At 44.3% G+C, this 20,384-nt stretch overlaps 1 protein-coding gene across 1 annotated transcript in view; it reads left to right on the top strand.

The window, feature by feature from the left end:
* The window catches only part of LOC143785751 (cytochrome P450 2K1-like), a 35,457-nt gene extending 17,987 nt beyond the window's left edge, over positions 1 to 17,470 (top strand). Inside the window, exons 3-5 of the mRNA XM_077274843.1 lie at positions 12,829 to 13,016; positions 13,171 to 13,312; positions 15,445 to 17,470. Coding sequence (XP_077130958.1) covers positions 12,829 to 13,016; positions 13,171 to 13,312; positions 15,445 to 15,632 — 518 coding nt within the window. The 3' untranslated portion in view covers positions 15,633 to 17,470. The remainder of the gene's footprint in view (positions 1 to 12,828; positions 13,017 to 13,170; positions 13,313 to 15,444) is intronic.
* The last annotated feature ends 2,914 nt before the right edge of the window (positions 17,471 to 20,384 follow it).

Below are 20,384 nucleotides of genomic sequence, written 5' to 3'. Positions count from 1 at the left end.
GGGGGGGGTACTGTTGTGAATTTGGATTCTGGGCTCCCCCGGTGGCTACTGGTGGAATTGAACTGGTGTCTTCATCTTCTCTGTTCACCTGTTCCCATCACGATGTGGGAGTCGCTATATAACCTTGCTGCTCTGTTAGTTGCTTGCCGGTCAACAATGTTATCAGAAGCCTCTCTGTGCTTGTTCCTGCTCCTAGACAACTACTAGATAAGTTGGACTCTTGTCCATGTTTGTTTTTGCATTTTGTTCCAGTTCACAGCTGTAGTTTCGTTACTGTGTCTGGAAAGCTCTTGTGAACGGGAATTGCCACTCTGGTGTTATGAGTTAATGCCAGAGTTTTAAAGTAATTTCTGGATGGGTTTTTGATAGGGTTTTCAGCTGACCATGAAAGTGTCCTTTCTGTCTTCTGCTATGTAGTAAGTGGACCTCAAATTTGCTAAACCTATTTTCATACTACGTTTGTTATTTCATCTCAACTCACCGCCAATACATGTGGGGGGCCTCTGTCTCCTTTCGGGGTATTTCTCTAGAGGTGAGCTAGGACTAATATTTTCTTCTGCTAGCTTTATTTAGTCCTCCGGCTGGGCTGGGCATCTAGAATCAACGTAGGCATGCTACCCGGCCACTGCTAGTTGTGCGTTAGGTTTAGTTCATGGTCAGCTCAGTTCCCATCTTCCAAGAGCTAGTTCCTATATATGCTTATGCTATGTTCTCTTGCCATTGAGATCATGACAGTTATCAGAGCTAGTCTGCTGTGCTCTTGTCTACTGATCCTGGTTCCAGTTATATCAGCTAAGTCTGCCTTTTGCTTTTTGCTATTTGTTTTGGTTTTGTATTTTTGTCCAGCTTGTTCCAAATCTATATCCTGACCTTTGCTGGAAGCTCTAGGGGGCTGGTGTTCTCCCCCCGGACCGTTAGACGGTTCGGGGGTTCTTGAATTTCCAGTGTGGATTTTGATAGGGTTTTTGTTGACCATATAAGTTACCTTTCTTTATTCTGCTATCAGTAAGCGGGCCTCTCTGTGCTAAACCTGGTTCATTTCTGTGTTTGTCATTTCCTCTTACCTCACCGTTATTATTTGTGGGGGGCTTCTATCCAGCTTTGGGGTCCCCTTCTCTGGAGGCAAGAAAGGTCTTTTGTTTTCCTCTACTAGGGGTAGCTAGATTCTCCGGCTGGAGCGTGTCATCTAGAATCAACGTAGGAATGATCCCCGGCTACTTCTAGTGTTGGCGTTAGGAGTAGATATATGGTCAACCCAGCTACCACTGCCCTATGAGCTGGATTTTTGTATTCTGCAGACTTCCCCGTTCCTCTGAGACCCTCGCCATTGGGGTCATAACAGTTTGCCAGGCCAGTATTAAATGTTTAATGCATTGCAGAAGAGGGATTATAAGAAAGAAGATTCTGAGTTTTTTTTTTTTTTTTTTCTTCTTCCCCTTTACCTCAGAGTGGCTATGCTTGCTGCAGACATGAATGTCCAGACCTTGATTACAAGTGTGGACCAGCTGGCTACTCGTGTGCAGGGCATACAAGACTATGTTATCAGAAATCCTAGGTCAGAACCTAAAATACCGATTCCTGAACTGTTTTCCGGAGACAGGTTTAAGTTTAGGAATTTCGTGAATAATTGTAAATTGTTTTTGTCCCTGAGACCCTGTTCATCTGGAGACTCTGCTCAGCAAGTAAAAATTGTTATTTCGTTCTTACGGGGCGACCCTCAGGATTGGGCTTTTTCGCTGGCGCCAGGAGATCCGGCATTGGCTGATATTAATGCGTTTTTTCTGGCGCTCGGTTTACTTTATGAGGAACCCAATCTTGAGATTCAGGCAGAAAAGGCCTTGCTGGCTATGTCTCAGGGGCAGGACGAGGCTGAAGTGTATTGCCAAAAATTTCGGAAATGGTCCGTGCTGACACATTGGAACGAGTGTGCACTGGCCGCTAATTTTAGAAATGGCCTATCTGAAGCCATTAAGAATGTTATGGTGGGTTTTCCCATTCCCACAGGTCTCAATGATACTATGGCACTGGCTATTCAAATTGACCGGCGGTTGCGGGAGCGCAAAACCGCAAATTCCCTCATGGTGTTGTCTGAACAGACACCTAATTTGGTGCAATGTGATAGAAAAATCGCAAATTCCCTCATGGTGTTGTCTGAACAGACACCTGATTTAATGCAATGTGATAGAATCCTGACTAGAAATGAGCGGAAAATTCATAGACGCCGGAATGGCTTGTGCTACTACTGTGGTGATTCTACACATATTATCTCAGCATGCTCTAAACGTATAGCTAAGGTTGTTAGTCCTGTCACCGTTGGTAATTTGCAACCTAAATTTATTCTGTCTGTAACTTTGATTTGCTCACTGTCATCTTATCCTGTCATGGCGTTTGTAGATTCAGGTGCTGCCCTGAGTCTCATGGATCTCTCATTTGCTAAGCGCTGTGGTTTTACTCTTGAACCATTAGAAAATCCTATTCCTCTTAGGGGTATTGATGCTACGCCATTGGCAGCAAATAAACCGCAGTATTGGACACAGGTTACCATGTGCATGACTCCTGAACACCGCGAGGTGATACGTTTCCTGGTTTTACATAAAATGCATGATTTGGTTGTTTTAGGGCTGCCATGGTTACAGACCCATAATCCAGTCCTTGACTGGAAGGCTATGTCAGTCTCAAGTTGGGGCTGTCGGGGTATTCATGGGGATTCCCTGCCTGTGTCTATTGCTTCTTCTACGCCTTCGGAAGTTCCGGAGTATTTGTCTGATTATCAGGATGTCTTCAGTGAGTCTGAGTCCAGTGCACTGCCTCCTCATAGGGACTGTGACTGTGCTATAGATTTGATCCCAGGCAGTAAATTTCCTAAGGGAAGACTGTTTAATCTGTCGGTACCTGAACATACCGCTATGCGTTCATATATCAAGGAGTCTCTGGAGAAAGGACATATTCGTCCGTCTTCTTCCCCCCTTGGTGCGGGATTCTTTTTTGTGGCAAAAAAGGACGGATCTTTGAGACCTTGTATTGATTATCGGCTTTTAAATAAGATCACTGTCAAATTTCAGTATCCTTTACCGCTGTTGTCTGATTTGTTTGCCCGGATTAAAGGTGCCAAGTGGTTCACCAAGATAGATCTTCGTGGTGCGTACTGTTGTGAATTTGGATTCTGGGCTCCCCCGGTGGCCGCTTGTGGAATTGGACTTGTCATCCTCTTTCCTGTTTCACCTGGTTCCATCAGTAGTGGGTGTCGCTATTTAAGCTCATTTCTCTGGTGGTTTCTTGCCGGTCAACAATGTTATCTGATGCCTCTCAGTGCTTGTTCCTGCTTCTAGACTACTACTAGATAAGTTGGACTTTTGTCCATGTTTTGTTTTGCCTATTTGTTCCAGTTCACAGCTGAAGTTTTGTTACTGTGTCTGGAAAGCTCTCGTTGATCAGGGATTGCTACTCTGGCGTTATGAGTTAATGCCAGAGTTTAAGGTAATCTCTGGATGGTGTTTTGTTAGTGTTTTTCTGCTGACCATGAAAGTATACTATCTGTCTTCTGCTATCTAGTAAGCGGACCTCAAATTTGCTAAGACTATTTTCCTGCTGCGTTTGTTGTTTCATCTGAACTCACCGTCATTATATGTGGGGGGCTACTGTCTTCTTTGGAATATTTCTCTAGAGGTGAGCCAGGTCTTATATTTCCCTCTGCTAGCTATTTAGGTCTTAGGCCAGAGCTGGGCATCTAGCGATAAATAGGAAATGCTACCTGGCTATTTCTAGTTGCGCGGCAGGCTTAGTTCATGGTCAGTATAGTTCCATCTTCCGAGAGCTTGTCCCTCTATAGGCTTGCTATGATCTCTGCCTGCAGAGATCATGACAGTTTGACCGGCCCGTAAAGTGTTAAAGACCCAGGTTGAGAAAGGAGAGTTATAAGAAGTCTGCTGGAATTTTTTTTTTTTTTTTTCCTCCAGTCTGCCTTGCTGCAGTCTTTTTTCTCTCTCTCCTCCTAATCTCTGTATGGCTCTGTGTGCACCTGACAATAATGGATCTCCAGAGGGTAACTGCGGGTTTGAATAATCTCATCACGAAAGTACAAAATTTACAAGATTTTGTGGTACATGCTCCGGTATCTGAGCCGAGAATTCCTTTGCCGGAGTTCTTCACAGGGAATAGAGCTAGCTTCCAGAATTTCCGAAATAATTGTAAGCTTTATTTGTCCCTGAAGTCTCGTTCAGCTGGAGACCCTGCTCAGCAGGTTAGGATTGTGATTTCCTTGCTCAGGGGTGACCCTCAAGATTGGGCCTTCTCATTGCCAGCAGGGGATCCTGCGTTACGCGATGTGGATGCGTTTTTTCTGGCCTTGGGCTTGCTTTATGAGGAACCTCATTTGGAACTTCAGGCAGAAAAAACTTTGATGGCACTATCTCAGGGGCAAGACGAAGCTGAAGTTTTCTGCCAAAAATTCCGTAAATGGTCTGTGCTTACTCAGTGGAATGAGTGCGCCTTGGCGGCAACTTTCAGAGAAGGTCTCTCTGATGCCGTTAAGGATGTTATGGTGGGGTTCCCTGTGCCTGCAGGTCTGAATGAGTCCATGACAATGGCTATTCAGATTGATAGGCGTCTGCGGGAGCGCAAACCGGTGCACCATCTGGCGGTGTCTATGGAAAAGACGCCAGAAAGTATGCAGTGTGATAGAATTCTGTCCAGGAGCGAGCGACAGAATTTTAGACGGAAGAATGGATTGTGTTTCTATTGTGGGGATTCTACTCATGTTATATCAGCATGCTCTAGGCGTACAAAGAAGCTTGATAAGTCTGTTTCCATTGGCACCATTCAGTCTAAGTTTATTTTGTCTGTAACCCTGATTTGCTCTTTGTCATCCATTGCCACGGACGCCTATGTTGACTCTGGCGCCGCTCTGAGTCTTATGGATTGGTCCTTTGCCAATCGTTGTGGTTTTGATTTAGAGCCTTTGGAGACTCTTATTCCTCTGAAGGGGATTGACTCCACCCCATTGGCTAATAATAAACCACAATACTGGACACAAGTAACCATGCGTATCAATCCGGATCACCAGGAGATTATTCGTTTCCTGGTGCTGTATAATTTACATGACGATTTGGTACTGGGATTGCCATGGTTGCAGTCTCACAACCCAGTCTTGGACTGGAGAGCAATGTCTGTGTTGAGCTGGGGATGTAAGGGTATTCATGGGGACTTACCTTTGGTTTCTATTTCGTCGTCCATTCCCTCTGAAGTCCCTGAGTTCCTCTCTGATTATCAAGATGTCTTTGACGAACCCAAGCTTGGGTCGTTACCTCCGCACCGTGAGTGCGATTGTGCCATAGATTTGATACCGGGTTGTAAATATCCCAAGGGTCGTTTGTTTAATCTGTCTGTGCCGGAACATGCTGCTATGCGGGAATATATAAAGGAGTCTTTGGAAAAGGGACATATTCGTCCATCTTCTTCTCCCTTGGGAGCTGGGTTTTTCTTTGTCTCAAAAAAAGACGGCTCTTTGAGACCATGTATTGATTATCGGCTTCTGAATAAGATCACTGTTAAGTATCAATACCCATTGCCATTGCTTACTGATTTGTTTGCTCGTATAGAGGGTGCTAAGTGGTTCTCTAAAATTGATCTTCGTGGGGCGTATAATTTGGTGCGGATCAGGCAGGGGGATGAGTGGAAGACCGCATTTAATACGCCCGAGGGCCACTTTGAGTATTTGGTCATGCCTTTCGGTCTTTCTAATGCCCCTTCAGTTTTCCAGTCTTTTATGCATGATATTTTCCGCGATTTTCTGGATAAATTTATGATAATATATCTGGATGATATTCTGATTTTTTCTGATGACTGGGACTCTCATGTCCAGCAGGTCAGGAGAGTTTTTCAGGTTCTGCGGTCTAATTCTTTATGTGTGAAGGGGTCTAAGTGCGTTTTTGGGGTCCAGAAAATTTCCTTTTTGGGGTATATTTTTTCTCCCTCTTCCATTGAGATGGATCCCGTCAAGGTGCAAGCTATTTGTGACTGGACTCAGCCCTCCTCTCTTAAGGGTCTTCAGAGATTTTTGGGCTTTGCCAACTTTTACCGCCGATTTATTGCTGGTTTTTCGGATGTCGTTAAACCACTGACTGATTTGACCAGACAAGGCGCTGATGTTGCTAATTGGTCCCCTCATGCTGTAGAGGCCTTTCAGGAGCTTAAGCGCCGTTTTGCCTCTGCCCCTGTGTTGCGTCAGCCTGATGTGAATCTGCCTTTTCAGGTTGAGGTTGACGCTTCGGAGATCGGAGCTGGGGCAGTGTTGTCGCAGAAAGGTTCCGACTGCTCCGTCATTAGGCCTTGTGCCTTCTTTTCTCGCAAATTTTCGCCCGCAGAGCGGAATTATGATGTTGGGAATCGGGAGCTTTTGGCCATGAAGTGGGCGTTTGAGGAGTGGCGCCATTGGCTCGAGGGGGCTAGGCATCAGGTGGTGGTATTGACTGACCACAAAAATTTGATTTATCTTGAGACTGCCAGACGCCTGAATCCTAGACAGGCGCGCTGGTCTTTATTTTTTTCTCGCTTTAATTTTGTGGTGTCATACCTACCGGGTTCTAAGAATGTTAAGGCAGATGCCCTTTCTAGGAGTTTTGACCCGGACTCTCCTGGTAATTCTGAACCCACAGGTATCCTTAGGGAGGGAGTAATTTTGTCGGCCGTTTCTCCTGATCTGCGGCGGTCCTTGCAAGAGTTTCAGGCGGATAGACCGGATCGTTGTCCGCCTGATAGACTGTTTGTTCCGGATGATTGGACCAGCGGAGTCATCTCTGAGGTACATTCTTCTGCATTGGCAGGTCATCCCGGAATTTTTGGTACCAGGGATTTGGTGGCAAGATCCTTCTGGTGGCCTTCCCTGTCACGAGATGTGCGAGTCTTTGTGCAGTCATGTGACGTTTGTGCTCGGGCCAAGTCTTGTAGTTCTCGGGCTAGCGGACTGCTGTTGCCCTTGCCTATTCCTAAGAGGCCTTGGACACACATCTCGATGGATTTTATTTCAGATCTGCCTGTTTCCCAGAAGATGTCTGTCATCTGGGTGGTCTGTGACCGTTTCTCTAAAATGGTCCATTTGGTTCCTCTGCCCAAGTTGCCTTCTTCTTCTGAGTTGGTTCCTCTGTTTTTTCAGAATGTTGTCCGATTGCACGGTATTCCTGAGAATATTGTTTCTGACAGAGGTACCCAATTTGTGTCTAGATTTTGGCGGGCATTCTGTGCTAGGATGGGCATAGATTTGTCTTTTTCATCTGCTTTTCACCCTCAGACTAATGGCCAGACCGAGCGGACTAATCAGACCCTGGAGACATATCTGAGGTGTTTTGTCTCTGCTGACCAGGATGATTGGGTTGCTTTTTTGCCATTGGCAGAGTTCGCCCTCAATAATCGGGCCAGCTCTTCCACCTTGGTGTCCCCGTTTTTCTGTAATTCGGGGTTTCACCCTCGATTTTCCTCCGGTCAGGTGGAATCCTCGGATTGTCCTGGAGTGGATGCGGTGGTGGAGAGATTGCATCACATCTGGGGGCAGGTTATGGACAATTTGAAGTTGTCCCAGGAGAAGACTCAGCGTTTTGCCAACCGTCATCGTCGTGTTGGTTCTCGGCTTTGTGTTGGAGATTTGGTGTGGTTGTCTTCTCGTTTTGTCCCTATGAGGGTCTCTTCTCCTAAGTTTAAACCTCGGTTCATCGGCCCTTATAGAATATTGGAGATTCTTAATCCTGTTTCTTTCCGTTTGGACCTCCCTGCGTCCTTTTCCATTCATAACGTTTTTCATCGGTCGTTATTGCGCAGGTATGAGTTACCTGTGGTACCTTCAGTTGAGCCTCCTGCTCCGGTGTTGGTTGAGGGTGAGTTGGAGTACGTTGTGGAGAAAATTTTGGACTCTCGTGTTTCCAGACGGAGACTCCAGTATCTGGTCAACTGGAAGGGTTACGGCCAGGAGGATAATTCTTGGGTCAATGCATCTGATGTTCATGCTTCTGATCTTGTTCGTGCCTTCCATAGGGCTCATCCTGGTCGCCCTGGTGGATCTGGTGAGGGTTCGGTGCCCCCTCCTTGAGGGGGGGGTACTGTTGTGAATTTGGATTCTGGGCTCCCCCGGTGGCCGCTTGTGGAATTGGACTTGTCATCCTCTTTCCTGTTTCACCTGGTTCCATCAGTAGTGGGTGTCGCTATTTAAGCTCATTTCTCTGGTGGTTTCTTGCCGGTCAACAATGTTATCTGATGCCTCTCAGTGCTTGTTCCTGCTTCTAGACTACTACTAGATAAGTTGGACTTTTGTCCATGTTTTGTTTTGCCTATTTGTTCCAGTTCACAGCTGAAGTTTTGTTACTGTGTCTGGAAAGCTCTCGTTGATCAGGGATTGCTACTCTGGCGTTATGAGTTAATGCCAGAGTTTAAGGTAATCTCTGGATGGTGTTTTGTTAGTGTTTTTCTGCTGACCATGAAAGTATACTATCTGTCTTCTGCTATCTAGTAAGCGGACCTCAAATTTGCTAAGACTATTTTCCTGCTGCGTTTGTTGTTTCATCTGAACTCACCGTCATTATATGTGGGGGGCTACTGTCTTCTTTGGAATATTTCTCTAGAGGTGAGCCAGGTCTTATATTTCCCTCTGCTAGCTATTTAGGTCTTAGGCCAGAGCTGGGCATCTAGCGATAAATAGGAAATGCTACCTGGCTATTTCTAGTTGCGCGGCAGGCTTAGTTCATGGTCAGTATAGTTCCATCTTCCGAGAGCTTGTCCCTCTATAGGCTTGCTATGATCTCTGCCTGCAGAGATCATGACAGCGTACAACCTTGTGCGCATTAAGCAAGGTGATGAATGGAAAACCGCATTCAATACGCCCGAAGGTCATTTTGAGTACTTGGTGATGCCTTTTGGGCTCTCCAATGCGCCTTCAGTTTTTCAGTCCTTTATGCATGACATTTTCCGGAAGTATCTGGATAAATTTTTGATTGTTTATCTGGATGATATTTTGGTTTTTTCTGATAATTGGGATTCGCATGTGGAGCAGGTCAGGTTGGTCTTTAAAATTTTGCGTGAAAATTCTTTGTTTGTCAAGGGCTCAAAGTGTCTCTTTGGTGTACAGAAGGTTCCCTTTTTGGGGTTCATTTTTTCCCCTTCTGCTGTGGAGATGGACCCAGTCAAGGTCCGAGCTATTCTTGATTGGACTCAGCCCTCGTCAGTTAAGAGTCTACAGAAGTTCTTGGGTTTCGCTAACTTCTACCGTCGTTTTATCGCTAATTTTTCTAGCATTGTGAAACCTTTGACGGATATGACCAAGAAGGGCTCCGATGTAGCTAACTGGGCTCCTGCTGCCGTGGAGGCTTTCCAGGAGTTGAAACGCCGGTTTACTTCGGCGCCTGTTTTGTGCCAGCCCGATGTCTCACTTCCCTTTCAGGTTGAGGTGGATGCTTCAGAGATTGGAGCAGGGGCCGTTTTGTCGCAGAGAGGCCCTGGTTGCTCTGTTATGAAACCTTGTGCCTTTTTCTCTAGGAAGTTTTCGCCTGCCGAGCGAAATTATGATGTGGGCAATCGGGAGTTGTTGGCCATGAAATGGGCATTTGAGGAGTGGCGTCATTGGCTCGAGGGTGCTAAGCATCGTGTGGTGGTCTTGACTGATCACAAAAATCTGATGTATCTCGAGTCTGCTAAACGCCTTAATCCGAGACAGGCCCGCTGGTCATTGTTTTTCTCCCGCTTTGATTTTGTTGTCTCGTATTTACCAGGTTCAAAGAATGTGAAGGCCGATGCTCTTTCTAGGAGCTTTGTGCCTGATGCTCCTGGAGTCGCTGATCCTGTTGGTATTCTTAAAGATGGAGTTATCTTGTCAGCTATTTCTCCGGATCTGCGACGTGTGTTGCAGAGATTTCAGGCTGATAGGCCTGAGTCTTGTCCACCTGACAGACTGTTTGTCCCGGATAAGTGGACCAGCAGAGTCATTTCCGAGGTTCATTCCTCGGTGTTGGCAGGTCACCCGGGAATTTTTGGCACCAGAGATCTGGTGGCCAGGTCCTTTTGGTGGCCTTCCTTGTCAAGGGATGTGCGGTCATTTGTGCAGTCCTGTGGGACTTGTGCTCGAGCTAAGCCTTGCTGTTCTCGTGCCAGCGGTTTGCTCTTGCCCTTGCCTGTCCCGAAGAGACCTTGGACACATATCTCCATGGATTTCATTTCTGATCTTCCGCTATCCCAGGGCATGTCCGTTATCTGGGTGATATGTGATCGCTTCTCAAAGATGGTCCATTTGGTTCCTTTGCCTAAGCTGCCTTCCTCTTCCGATCTGGTTCCTGTGTTTTTCCAGAACGTGGTTCGTTTGCACGGCATCCCTGAGAATATTGTGTCAGACAGAGGATCCCAGTTCGTTTCCAGATTCTGGCGATCCTTTTGTAGTAGGATGGGCATTGATTTGTCGTTTTCGTCTGCTTTCCATCCTCAGACTAATGGACAGACGGAGCGAACCAATCAGACTTTGGAGGCTTATTTGAGGTGTTTTGTCTCTGCTGATCAGGACGATTGGGTGACATTCTTGCCGTTGGCTGAGTTTGCCCTTAATAATCGGGCTAGTTCCGCCACCTTGGTTTCGCCTTTTTTCTGCAACTCTGGTTTCCATCCTCGCTTTTCTTCGGGTCATGTGGAGCCTTCTGACTGTCCTGGGGTGGATTCTGTGGTGGATAGGTTGCAGCGGATCTGGAATCATGTGGTGGACAACTTGAAGTTGTCACAGGAGAGGGCTCAGCGCTTTGCCAACCGCCGCCGCGGTGTGGGTCCCCGACTACGCGTTGGGGATTTGGTATGGCTTTCTTCCCGCTTTGTTCCTATGAAGGTCTCCTCTCCCAAATTTAAACCTCGTTTTATTGGGCCTTACAAGATATTGGAAATCCTTAATCCTGTATCTTTTCGTCTGGATCTTCCTGTGTCGTTTGCTATTCACAATGTATTTCATAGGTCCTTGTTGCGGCGGTACATTGTGCCTATAGTTCCTTTTTCTGAGCCTCCTGCTCCGGTGTTGGTTGAGGGCGAGTTGGAGTACGTGGTGGAGAAGATCTTGGATTCTCGCCTCTCCAGGCGGAGGCTTCAGTACCTGGTCAAGTGGAAGGGCTATGGTCAGGAGGATAATTCCTGGGTGGTCGCCTCTGATGTTCATGCGGCCGATTTAGTTCGTGCCTTTCATGCCGCTCATCCTGATCGCCCTGGTGGTCGTGGTGAGGGTTCGGTGACCCCTCACTAAGGGGGGGGTACTGTTGTGAATTTACTTTTTGCTCCCTCTAGTGGTTACTAGTTTTTTGACTCTGGTTTTTCTGTCACTCCTTTTATCCGCACCTGGGTCATTAGTTAAGGGTGTTGCTATTTAAGCTCCCTGGACCTTCAGTTCTATGCCTGGCAACGTAGTTATCAGAGCTAGTCTGCTGTGCTCTTGTCTACTGATCCTGGTTCCAGTTATATCAGCTAAGTCTGCCTTTTGCTTTTTGCTATTTGTTTTGGTTTTGTATTTTTGTCCAGCTTGTTCCAAATCTATATCCTGACCTTTGCTGGAAGCTCTAGGGGGCTGGTGTTCTCCCCCCGGACCGTTAGACGGTTCGGGGGTTCTTGAATTTCCAGTGTGGATTTTGATAGGGTTTTTGTTGACCATATAAGTTACCTTTCTTTATTCTGCTATCAGTAAGCGGGCCTCTCTGTGCTAAACCTGGTTCATTTCTGTGTTTGTCATTTCCTCTTACCTCACCGTTATTATTTGTGGGGGGCTTCTATCCAGCTTTGGGGTCCCCTTCTCTGGAGGCAAGAAAGGTCTTTTGTTTTCCTCTACTAGGGGTAGCTAGATTCTCCGGCTGGAGCGTGTCATCTAGAATCAACGTAGGAATGATCCCTGGCTACTTCTAGTGTTGGCGTTAGGAGTAGATATATGGTCAACCCAGCTACCACTGCCCTATGAGCTGGATTTTTGTATTCTGCAGACTTCCCCGTTCCTCTGAGACCCTCGCCGTTGGGGTCATAACAGATAGGGTTTATCACGGTGATCAAAATGAACCAATAGGAAATATTTTCCTATTGTTGCCGGGTGCCAGCCTGCAGATCTCGGCCATTTTTCCCGGATGAGGATGAGGCGCCCACAGGAGGAAGCAGGAGGGCCGAGGAGCACCGGCAGATACGGGGGAGATCGGGGACCCTATTTCTCTCTCCTCTGATGTGCGATCACATCAGAGGAGAGAAATTAAATGGCACATCGGCCTTTTTTTTTTGCAGCCACCACTGCACGGTTAGTGGCGGTGATCGCAAAACCGGTGTCGGTAAAAACCAACTCGAATTATGTTCTTTGGGGTCTCGGCTACCCCTGGAAGCCTAGACCCAGAGATCTCGTGGGACGCACTAAGCATGCGCACACCATTTTTGTTTCCAGGAAAAGATGGCGGTGCCCATGGTGGGGGAAGCAGGGGGGCTGAGAAGCACCTGGAGGTACCGGGGGGGACCCTATTTTTCTCTCCTCTGATGTGCAATCACATCAGAGGAGAGAGAAATTAAATGGCACATTGAACTTTTATTTTTGCGGTCGCCGTTAAACGGTTAATACCGGCGATTGCAACCCAGGGGTCGGTAAAAACAGACCCTAATCATGTTCTCTGGGGTCTCGGCTACTCCTGGCAGCTGAGACCTGGAGAAAATCTGATTCTGGGAGGCGCTATACACTTTTTAAGTACCCTTAACTACCGTCGTTAAGAGGCGTATCGGCGGTCATTAAGGGCTTAATTAAATACATTGGTATTGTTGTGCAAGTACAAAATGTAACAAAATATGTTTGCTTTTGCTTTATAGAGAAGGTACAGGAGGAAATTAAAACACATATTAAACCTGGACAGCTGCCAACAGTTGAAGATCGGAAGAAAATGCCTTATACTGATGCAGTAATACATGAAATACAAAGGTTTGGCAATATTGTCCCATTGAACCTGTCACACTCAACTCCAACTGATGTGTATTTGCGGGGTTACCTGATCCCAAAAGTGAGTTTATGTAAAAAATGTCCTTATGCTCAAGTACTGTAAGCGTTTACCTGTTAGTAAAAGGGACTGTTATGGGGTTCACAGCCATCCAAATTATCTCACGCTTTTTAAATTCATATAATAAAAAATATATTTGCTGATTTGTTGTTCAAAGGGTATAGAGATTATTCCACTCCTGACTTCAGTTCTCTATGACAAAACTCAATGGAAAACTCCCAATGAGTTCAATCCCAATCACTTCTTGGATGAAAATGGGAAATTTGTCCGACCTGATGCATTTATGCCATTCTCAGTAGGTAAGTAATGAGGAGCATTAAGATGAAAAATCAAATCATTTTACATGCCACTTAACTGACAAAACACTGCCCAACAGAATGACTATATTTTAACAAGATACAAAAGAAGTTGGTCTCTGTCATGCTAAAGCATGTAGGCTTGGAATATATGAAATATGAATAGCAATACTGCTCTGGATAATACGAAAACATTGAGACACTTAGTACATAATTTGGCCAATTCATGCATGCCCAGCAACAAACGACAAGGTGGTCTCACACTGTTTGGACCTTTTGTGCCTAGTGTGAATGCCTCTCTTAACAAGGAATAATATGTTTTCTAACTCTCATATATTTTCTTTCAAAAAGTTCCAAAATGTGCTATGGTCTTATTGAGATGCTCAACATATACAGTACACAAGCACTTAATCTTTTTTTGTAATATAGCCTAGAGTAAATATAATAATTGTATTTATTCAACGCCAACATATTCTACAGCACTTTACAATAAGGCTATGTGCCCATAATCTGGAACTATCAACGCTTTGGATGCAGCGTATGTTCACTGCATCCAAAGCGGTGCCTTCTATTGAATGCAGTTAAATCACCATGTGTTCACTGAACCATGCGTATTTACCGCTTTCAATATATTATATTGATTTAATTTCTCTTGCAGAGATATCTTGAAAGATGCTCTCCATGTAAGTGTCCATGGGTGATCCGCAGGCATACATACACGTACAGTATACGATGGTCTGGATACGAAACAGCCTAGAGCCATGAAAAATAACTATTCAGTTAACAATGCTTTCCAGGGAGATCTAGGAACATTTTGTGACTTTCTGGAGGTCTCTTTTTTTTCAGGACACTCACAGTAATTTAGAGAAATTTGGAAAGTATGCATTATTTCCAATTTATTAAGTCAGGCCGGAGTCAGGCTACCATACAATATGACCGAGTGCTATGTGATAAGACTTTGCATAGTACTTTGAACCAATGTTGCTATATGGGGCAGCTCACATCTGTGATTATTTTCTCATGCCGATTCGGCATGCGAGATCAATCCCAGCATGCTACCATTAGCACCGAGACTTGGCCGAGTCTTGGCTCACTTGCACCCATATAAGCCTGTGGGTGCGAGTGACGCAATTCACAGAACTCGTTATACGCCAATGCTGTCAGCGGAGGAGATGGATAAATTAATTTATTCACCTCCTCCACACCTGTGCTTTGATTCCCTCTGTGCGAGAGAATCGGAGCACAATAGCATGACACTCAGCTCAGCAGGAGCAGAGGGTCATTAGCTTATCGCGTCCGGTGATCTCTCATCCGATGCCATACACTAGTTTGTCTCCGGCCTTAGGGTACCGTTACACTAAACGATTTACCAACGATCACGACCAGTGATACGACCTGGCCCTGATCGTTGGTAAGTCGTTATGTGGTCGCTGGGGAGCTGTCACACAGACAGCTCTCCAGCGACCAATGATGCCGAAGTCCCCGGGTAACCAGGGTAAACATCAGGTTACTAAGCGCAGGGCCGCGCTTAGTAACCCGATGTTTACCCTGGTTACCATCGTAAATGTAAAAAAAACCAAACAGTACATACTCCCATTCCGGTGTCACGTCCCTCGCCGTCTGCTTCCCGCACTGACTGTGAGTGCCGGCCGTAAAGTAAAAGCAGAGCGCTCTGCTTTTACTTTACGGCCGGCACTCACAGTCAGTGCGGGAAGCAGACGGCGAGGGACGTGACACCGGAATGGGAGTATGTACTGTTTGTTTTTTTTTACATTTACGATGGTAACCAGGGTAAACATGGGGTTACTAAGCGTGGCCCTGCGCTTAGTAACCCGATGTTTACCCTGGTTACAAGCAAACACATCGCTGGATCGGTGTCACACACACCGATCCAGCAATGACAGCGGGAGATCCAGCAACGAAGTAAAGTTCCAAACGATCTGCTACGACGTACGATTCTCAGCGGGGTCCCTGATCGCTGCTGCGTGTCAGACACAGCGATATCGTATGGATATCGCTGGAACGTCACAGATCGTGCCATCGTAGCGACCAAAGTGCCACTGTGAGACGGTACCCTTAGAGTCAAAATCTACTCTCAACATGACATTGTTAACTCAGTAATCCCATTTCTACAGGAAGAAGAGCTTGTGCAGGAGAGGCCTTGGCCAAGATGGAACTTTTCCTGTTTTTTACTGGACTTCTTCAAGCATTTACTTTCTATCCACCTCCAGGAGTTTCCAGAGAAGACCTCAGTCTAAAGCCTTGTGTTGGATTCACATTAGTGCCCACACCATACATGACTTGTGCCAAGCCAAACTATTAGTTTGATGTGAAAAACAGAGAGGAACATTGAGACTGATGTTTTGATGTTTTTTGTTTGATTATATTTTAATATATTTAATTTTCTATTTTTTTTATCTCATTTTCAAATCTCTTTTGTTGAAAGCTGTAGAGTAAATCATGTAATGGTCTCTAATTATCATAATTCCCCTTTAAACTAAAGGAATCATTTTTAGTTTTAGTAAATGCTGATAGGATTTTTTCAATTGGTGAGGACCCCCATACACATTACATTAAAGTTGGACAAACATCTAATGTGTATAGAGGCCCCCTGACTTTTCGCCAACCAATGAAGTCAGGAGAAAGGAAGCTCAGTCATTATCAAGGTAAATGCTGTAAGCCTTTCTCCACTTTTACCATTAAACATTTACAAACCAAGAGTGAACATATTTTGGGATGTCAGGAGAGATAGTTATTAGTCGATTTAGGCTGACCTTTTTCTAGGTTTATCAGCACTTATAGATCACTAATCAGGGTCTACGTAAATATTCATAAGAGGGAATTCCTGAAATGGTCATTACAACCATTGGCATAAGACATAATACATAGGAAACAATATAAAGGAACAGCATCCAGTCCAGGTGATGAAAAAGAAAAAAGCCTTTATTCCGCCATCATTCGACGTTTCAAACACAATTGGTCTTTATCAAGACTTGAAAAAGAACAATAGTGGTCGAAACGTGTTGACATAAAGGCCTTTTTTCTTTTTCATCCCCTGAACTGGATGCTGTTCCTTTTTATTGTTGTATCACTTGATGTCTGATTGGGTCATTGGACTTGGAACGTGCATCCTGGGACTGACGAGCTGTCAGCTGATTTTTTTTTCTTTGATAAGACAGAGAAAAGTTCTCTAACAGGCCTCCAGCTATACTGAATGATTGTAATTGCTGCTGTTATTATTGCGCACACATGCAGGGAAATATTGCACTGGTGTAAAGATATGTATCTCTCCATATCAGAATATTATTGCCTGTAAAAATAAAAATACTATTAAGAGCTATAACTAGAAAGACTGCATGGACAAGGGCTCATACAACTGAACGTCCTCTCTCTCTCCTTATGGGCAGAACCCAGACAACACAGGATGAGGGTAAAACAGTGTGTCAATAATTTATTGAACCACCAACACATAATAGCATACAGAACAGTCCCAGCAAATACCCAAGATGGTGCAAATTACAGAGTCTCACCCTTCCGCTGACTCGCCGGGATTAGAGCTGCTTCCAATGCCGAATACCCCCACCAGTGGCTCCCCGCTTTTGGCGGGCCTCCACGGTTAAGAGGTAACGACAAATTTATGAAGCATACAGCCCAATACTGTACAAGGCTAGGTGACTTGATTGTCCCATCTTGGATTCTCTAAACATCTTTGAGGGTTCAGTGATGGTCAGTGAGGCAGCTCTGTGCTTCTTCAGTTGGAGTTATGATGCCATGACTTCTGTAATGTAGACTCTCTCTGAACATAGGCAGATCCTGCTTTTTATAGATCACAACTTCTCATTCAGTCATTCCACCACAGGCTTGGTGGTACAGTAGGTGGAAGGAGGCCATCCCTCACTGCTGGAGTGTTCAAACAACATGCATAGATTGTCCTTTATATTTCAGAGTACCAATGGGTCAACATATTAACAAACATTCAAATACTAGGACTGCAATACTAGGACAGATACAATAGCTAATCAGCAGCCAGTCAACAAATGCAGCCAGTGAACAATAATTTAGTGGCAATAAGGGCCAACAGTCATTCTCACATGAACACTAGCTCATGTCCCTGGACCTACTGAAATAACATGTCTGGATAATTCAGATTAAATGCAATGTCACCACAACTTGTATTACCAAAATAACACAGAAAGAATAAAAAATACAAAAGGGGAAAAAACACAAAAGTGTGAATTAAGATTGTGAATTAAAAAGTATATGTACTTATGCAAGGGCAATGTGCCATAAGAAAGTATGCCATACAATCTGTGCTACTTATTAAGTGAAATACAGAGTATGAAGTAAAAATGATGAAAAAATAATGATTGTGTGTGATAAAAAAATATATACGATAATGAGGAAATTATGTACTTACGTGTATATACATGCTAACCACATACATGCATGCATGTATACACACAAAAATAGTAAAGAATAATAAAGGAATTATAGAAAATGAAAATAAAATGAAAATGAAAAAATAATAAAAAATAAATATTTAAATTGATAGTAAGAAAAAAATAAAAATTATTAAAAATTATTCAAATAGAAAAATAGAATAAAACATATTGATTAATGAATAATAAATGATAAATAAATAATAAATATAAATAAATAAATATAAATATATAACAAAAATATAAATAAAAAATAATAAAAAGTAAAAGGATAAATAATATAACAAGCCATCACTACTTTACTGCAAATCTACTATATAATTGTCTAAGGGTCACTTCCGTCTGTCTGTCTGTCTTTCTTTCTGTCACGGATATTCATTGGTCGTGGCCTCTGTCTGTCATGGAATCCAAGTCGCTGATTGGTCGTGGCAAAACAGCCTCGACCAATCAGCGATGGCCACAGTCCGGCGCAAAAATGGCTGCTCCTTCCTCCCCTCAGTCAGTGCCCGCTCCGTACTCCCCTCCAGGGTTAATGGCAGCAGTAACGGACCGTGTTATGCCACGGTGTAATGCACCCCGTTACCACTGCTATTAACCCTGTGTGACCAACTTTTTACTATTCATGCTGCCTATGCAGCATGAATAGTAAAACGATCTAATGTTAAAAATAATAAAAAAATAAAAAATCTTTATATACTCACTGTCCGTTGGCCCCCGAATCGACAACAGGCCTTTCCTGCTTGCGACGCTCCGGTAACCGGTCCGTGCTGCGATCTCGCGAGATGATGACATAGCAGTCTCGCGAGACTGCTACGTCATCATCTCGCGAGACTGCAATGCACTCTTGAGACCGGAGCGCACGAGCAGTGTCGGTAACCGCTTCGCTTGGATCCAGGGGCTTCGGAAGGTAAGTATATAACTATTTTTTATTTCTTTTTTTTAACAGGGATATGATGCCCACATTGCTATATACTACGTGGGCTGGGCAATATACTACGTTGGCTGGGCAATATACTACATGGGCTGTGCTATATAGTACGTGGCTGTGCTATATATTACATGGGCTGGGCAATATACAACGTAGGCTGCGCAATATACAACGTGGGCTGGGCAATATACAACGTGGGCTGGGCAATATACAACGTGGGCTGCGCAATATACAACGTGGGCTGCGCAATATACAACGTGGGCTGCATAATATACTACGTGGGCTGCGCAATATACAACTTGGGCTGGGCAATATACAATGTGGGCTGCGCAATATACAACGTGGGCTGCGCAATATACAATGTGGGCTGCGCAATATACAACGTGGGCTGCGCAATATACTAAGTGGGCTGCGCAATATACTAAGTGGGCTGCGCAATACACTATGTGGGCTGCGCAATATACAACGTGGGCTGCGCAATATGCTACGTGGGCTGCGCAATATACTAAGTGGGCTGTGCAATGTACTACGTGGGCTGCGCAATGTACTGCGTTGGCTGCGCAATGTACTGCGTTGGCTGCACAATGTACTACGTGGGCTGTGTTATATACCTCGTGGCTGCTATATACTACATGGCCAGTGTTATATACTGCGTGGGCTGTGTTATATACTACGTGCCCTGTGTTATGTACTGCGTGGGCTGTGTTATATACTACATGCCCTGTGTTATATACTGCGCGGCCACTGTTATAAACTACGTCGCCTGTGTGCCTGTGTTATATACTGCATGGCTGCTATATACTGTGTGGGCTGTGTTATATAGTGGAAAAAAGGAGAAGATCCAGCTCAACGATATAGTGAAAAGTCCATAGTTTTATTTCACCTCGAAAATAGCATGGTGTAAGGACAAAACATCAGCATACAAAAGGGTTAAAAACCAAGATCAACGCGTTTCCGGTGACTAAGCACCCTTAATCATGATACCTGGCACATGTCATGTCTCGTACTTTTATACTGGTATCCGGTCGGCACACCGGCATGACAATTAATCAATCCAATAGAATGGACACACATGAAAAATAAGCACAAAACAAGCATGGTAATAGAACTAAGGCAAATGTTCTAGTTGGATGGAATTACGGAAAAAGGAATACAGAAAAAGCATAGAAAAACTACATACAAAATTTAACACTGAAATAATTAATTAAATAAATAGATCTATACAAAGTTTAATTATAATTGTAATTAAATAACCTAAAATATATAGAAAAAATTATTTATATGATATATAATAAAATATATTCTAATGACAATATGAAAAAAATACTATTTTTAAATATAAATTAAATTTGTGGAAGCAACCTAATCCACTTGAGTTGATGACAATTTTACATGGGAGGGAGAGAAATTTACAAGGGAAAACAAAATCGCCTGAAGTGGGACACGAACTCATATGAGTTCTTTATTCGGAGGTGAGACATGCATGTAAATCTCGTAATGAACGGAGCTACAAGCTTCTTTGACTCGAGAGTCGGCCTTGGAATGTTACGGACTTATAGATGGCCAAGGCTGAAAGAGCAAAGTAAACAAATTAGAGGCAATCAAAGTCGAAGTGAATTAGTGCACAGCAGGAGACGCCGATACAATGTAGAAGCGGCCGACAGGAAGGAATCATTTTAAATGGATAGTAAATAAATAAAAAAAATAT

The sequence above is a fragment of the Ranitomeya variabilis genome, chromosome 7 (assembly GCF_051348905.1).
Source record: "Ranitomeya variabilis isolate aRanVar5 chromosome 7, aRanVar5.hap1, whole genome shotgun sequence".
Taxonomy (NCBI): Eukaryota; Metazoa; Chordata; class Amphibia; order Anura; family Dendrobatidae; genus Ranitomeya; species Ranitomeya variabilis.
The sequence above is the reverse complement of the archived record's forward strand: the minus strand, read 5'-3'. Positions and strand labels throughout refer to the sequence as shown.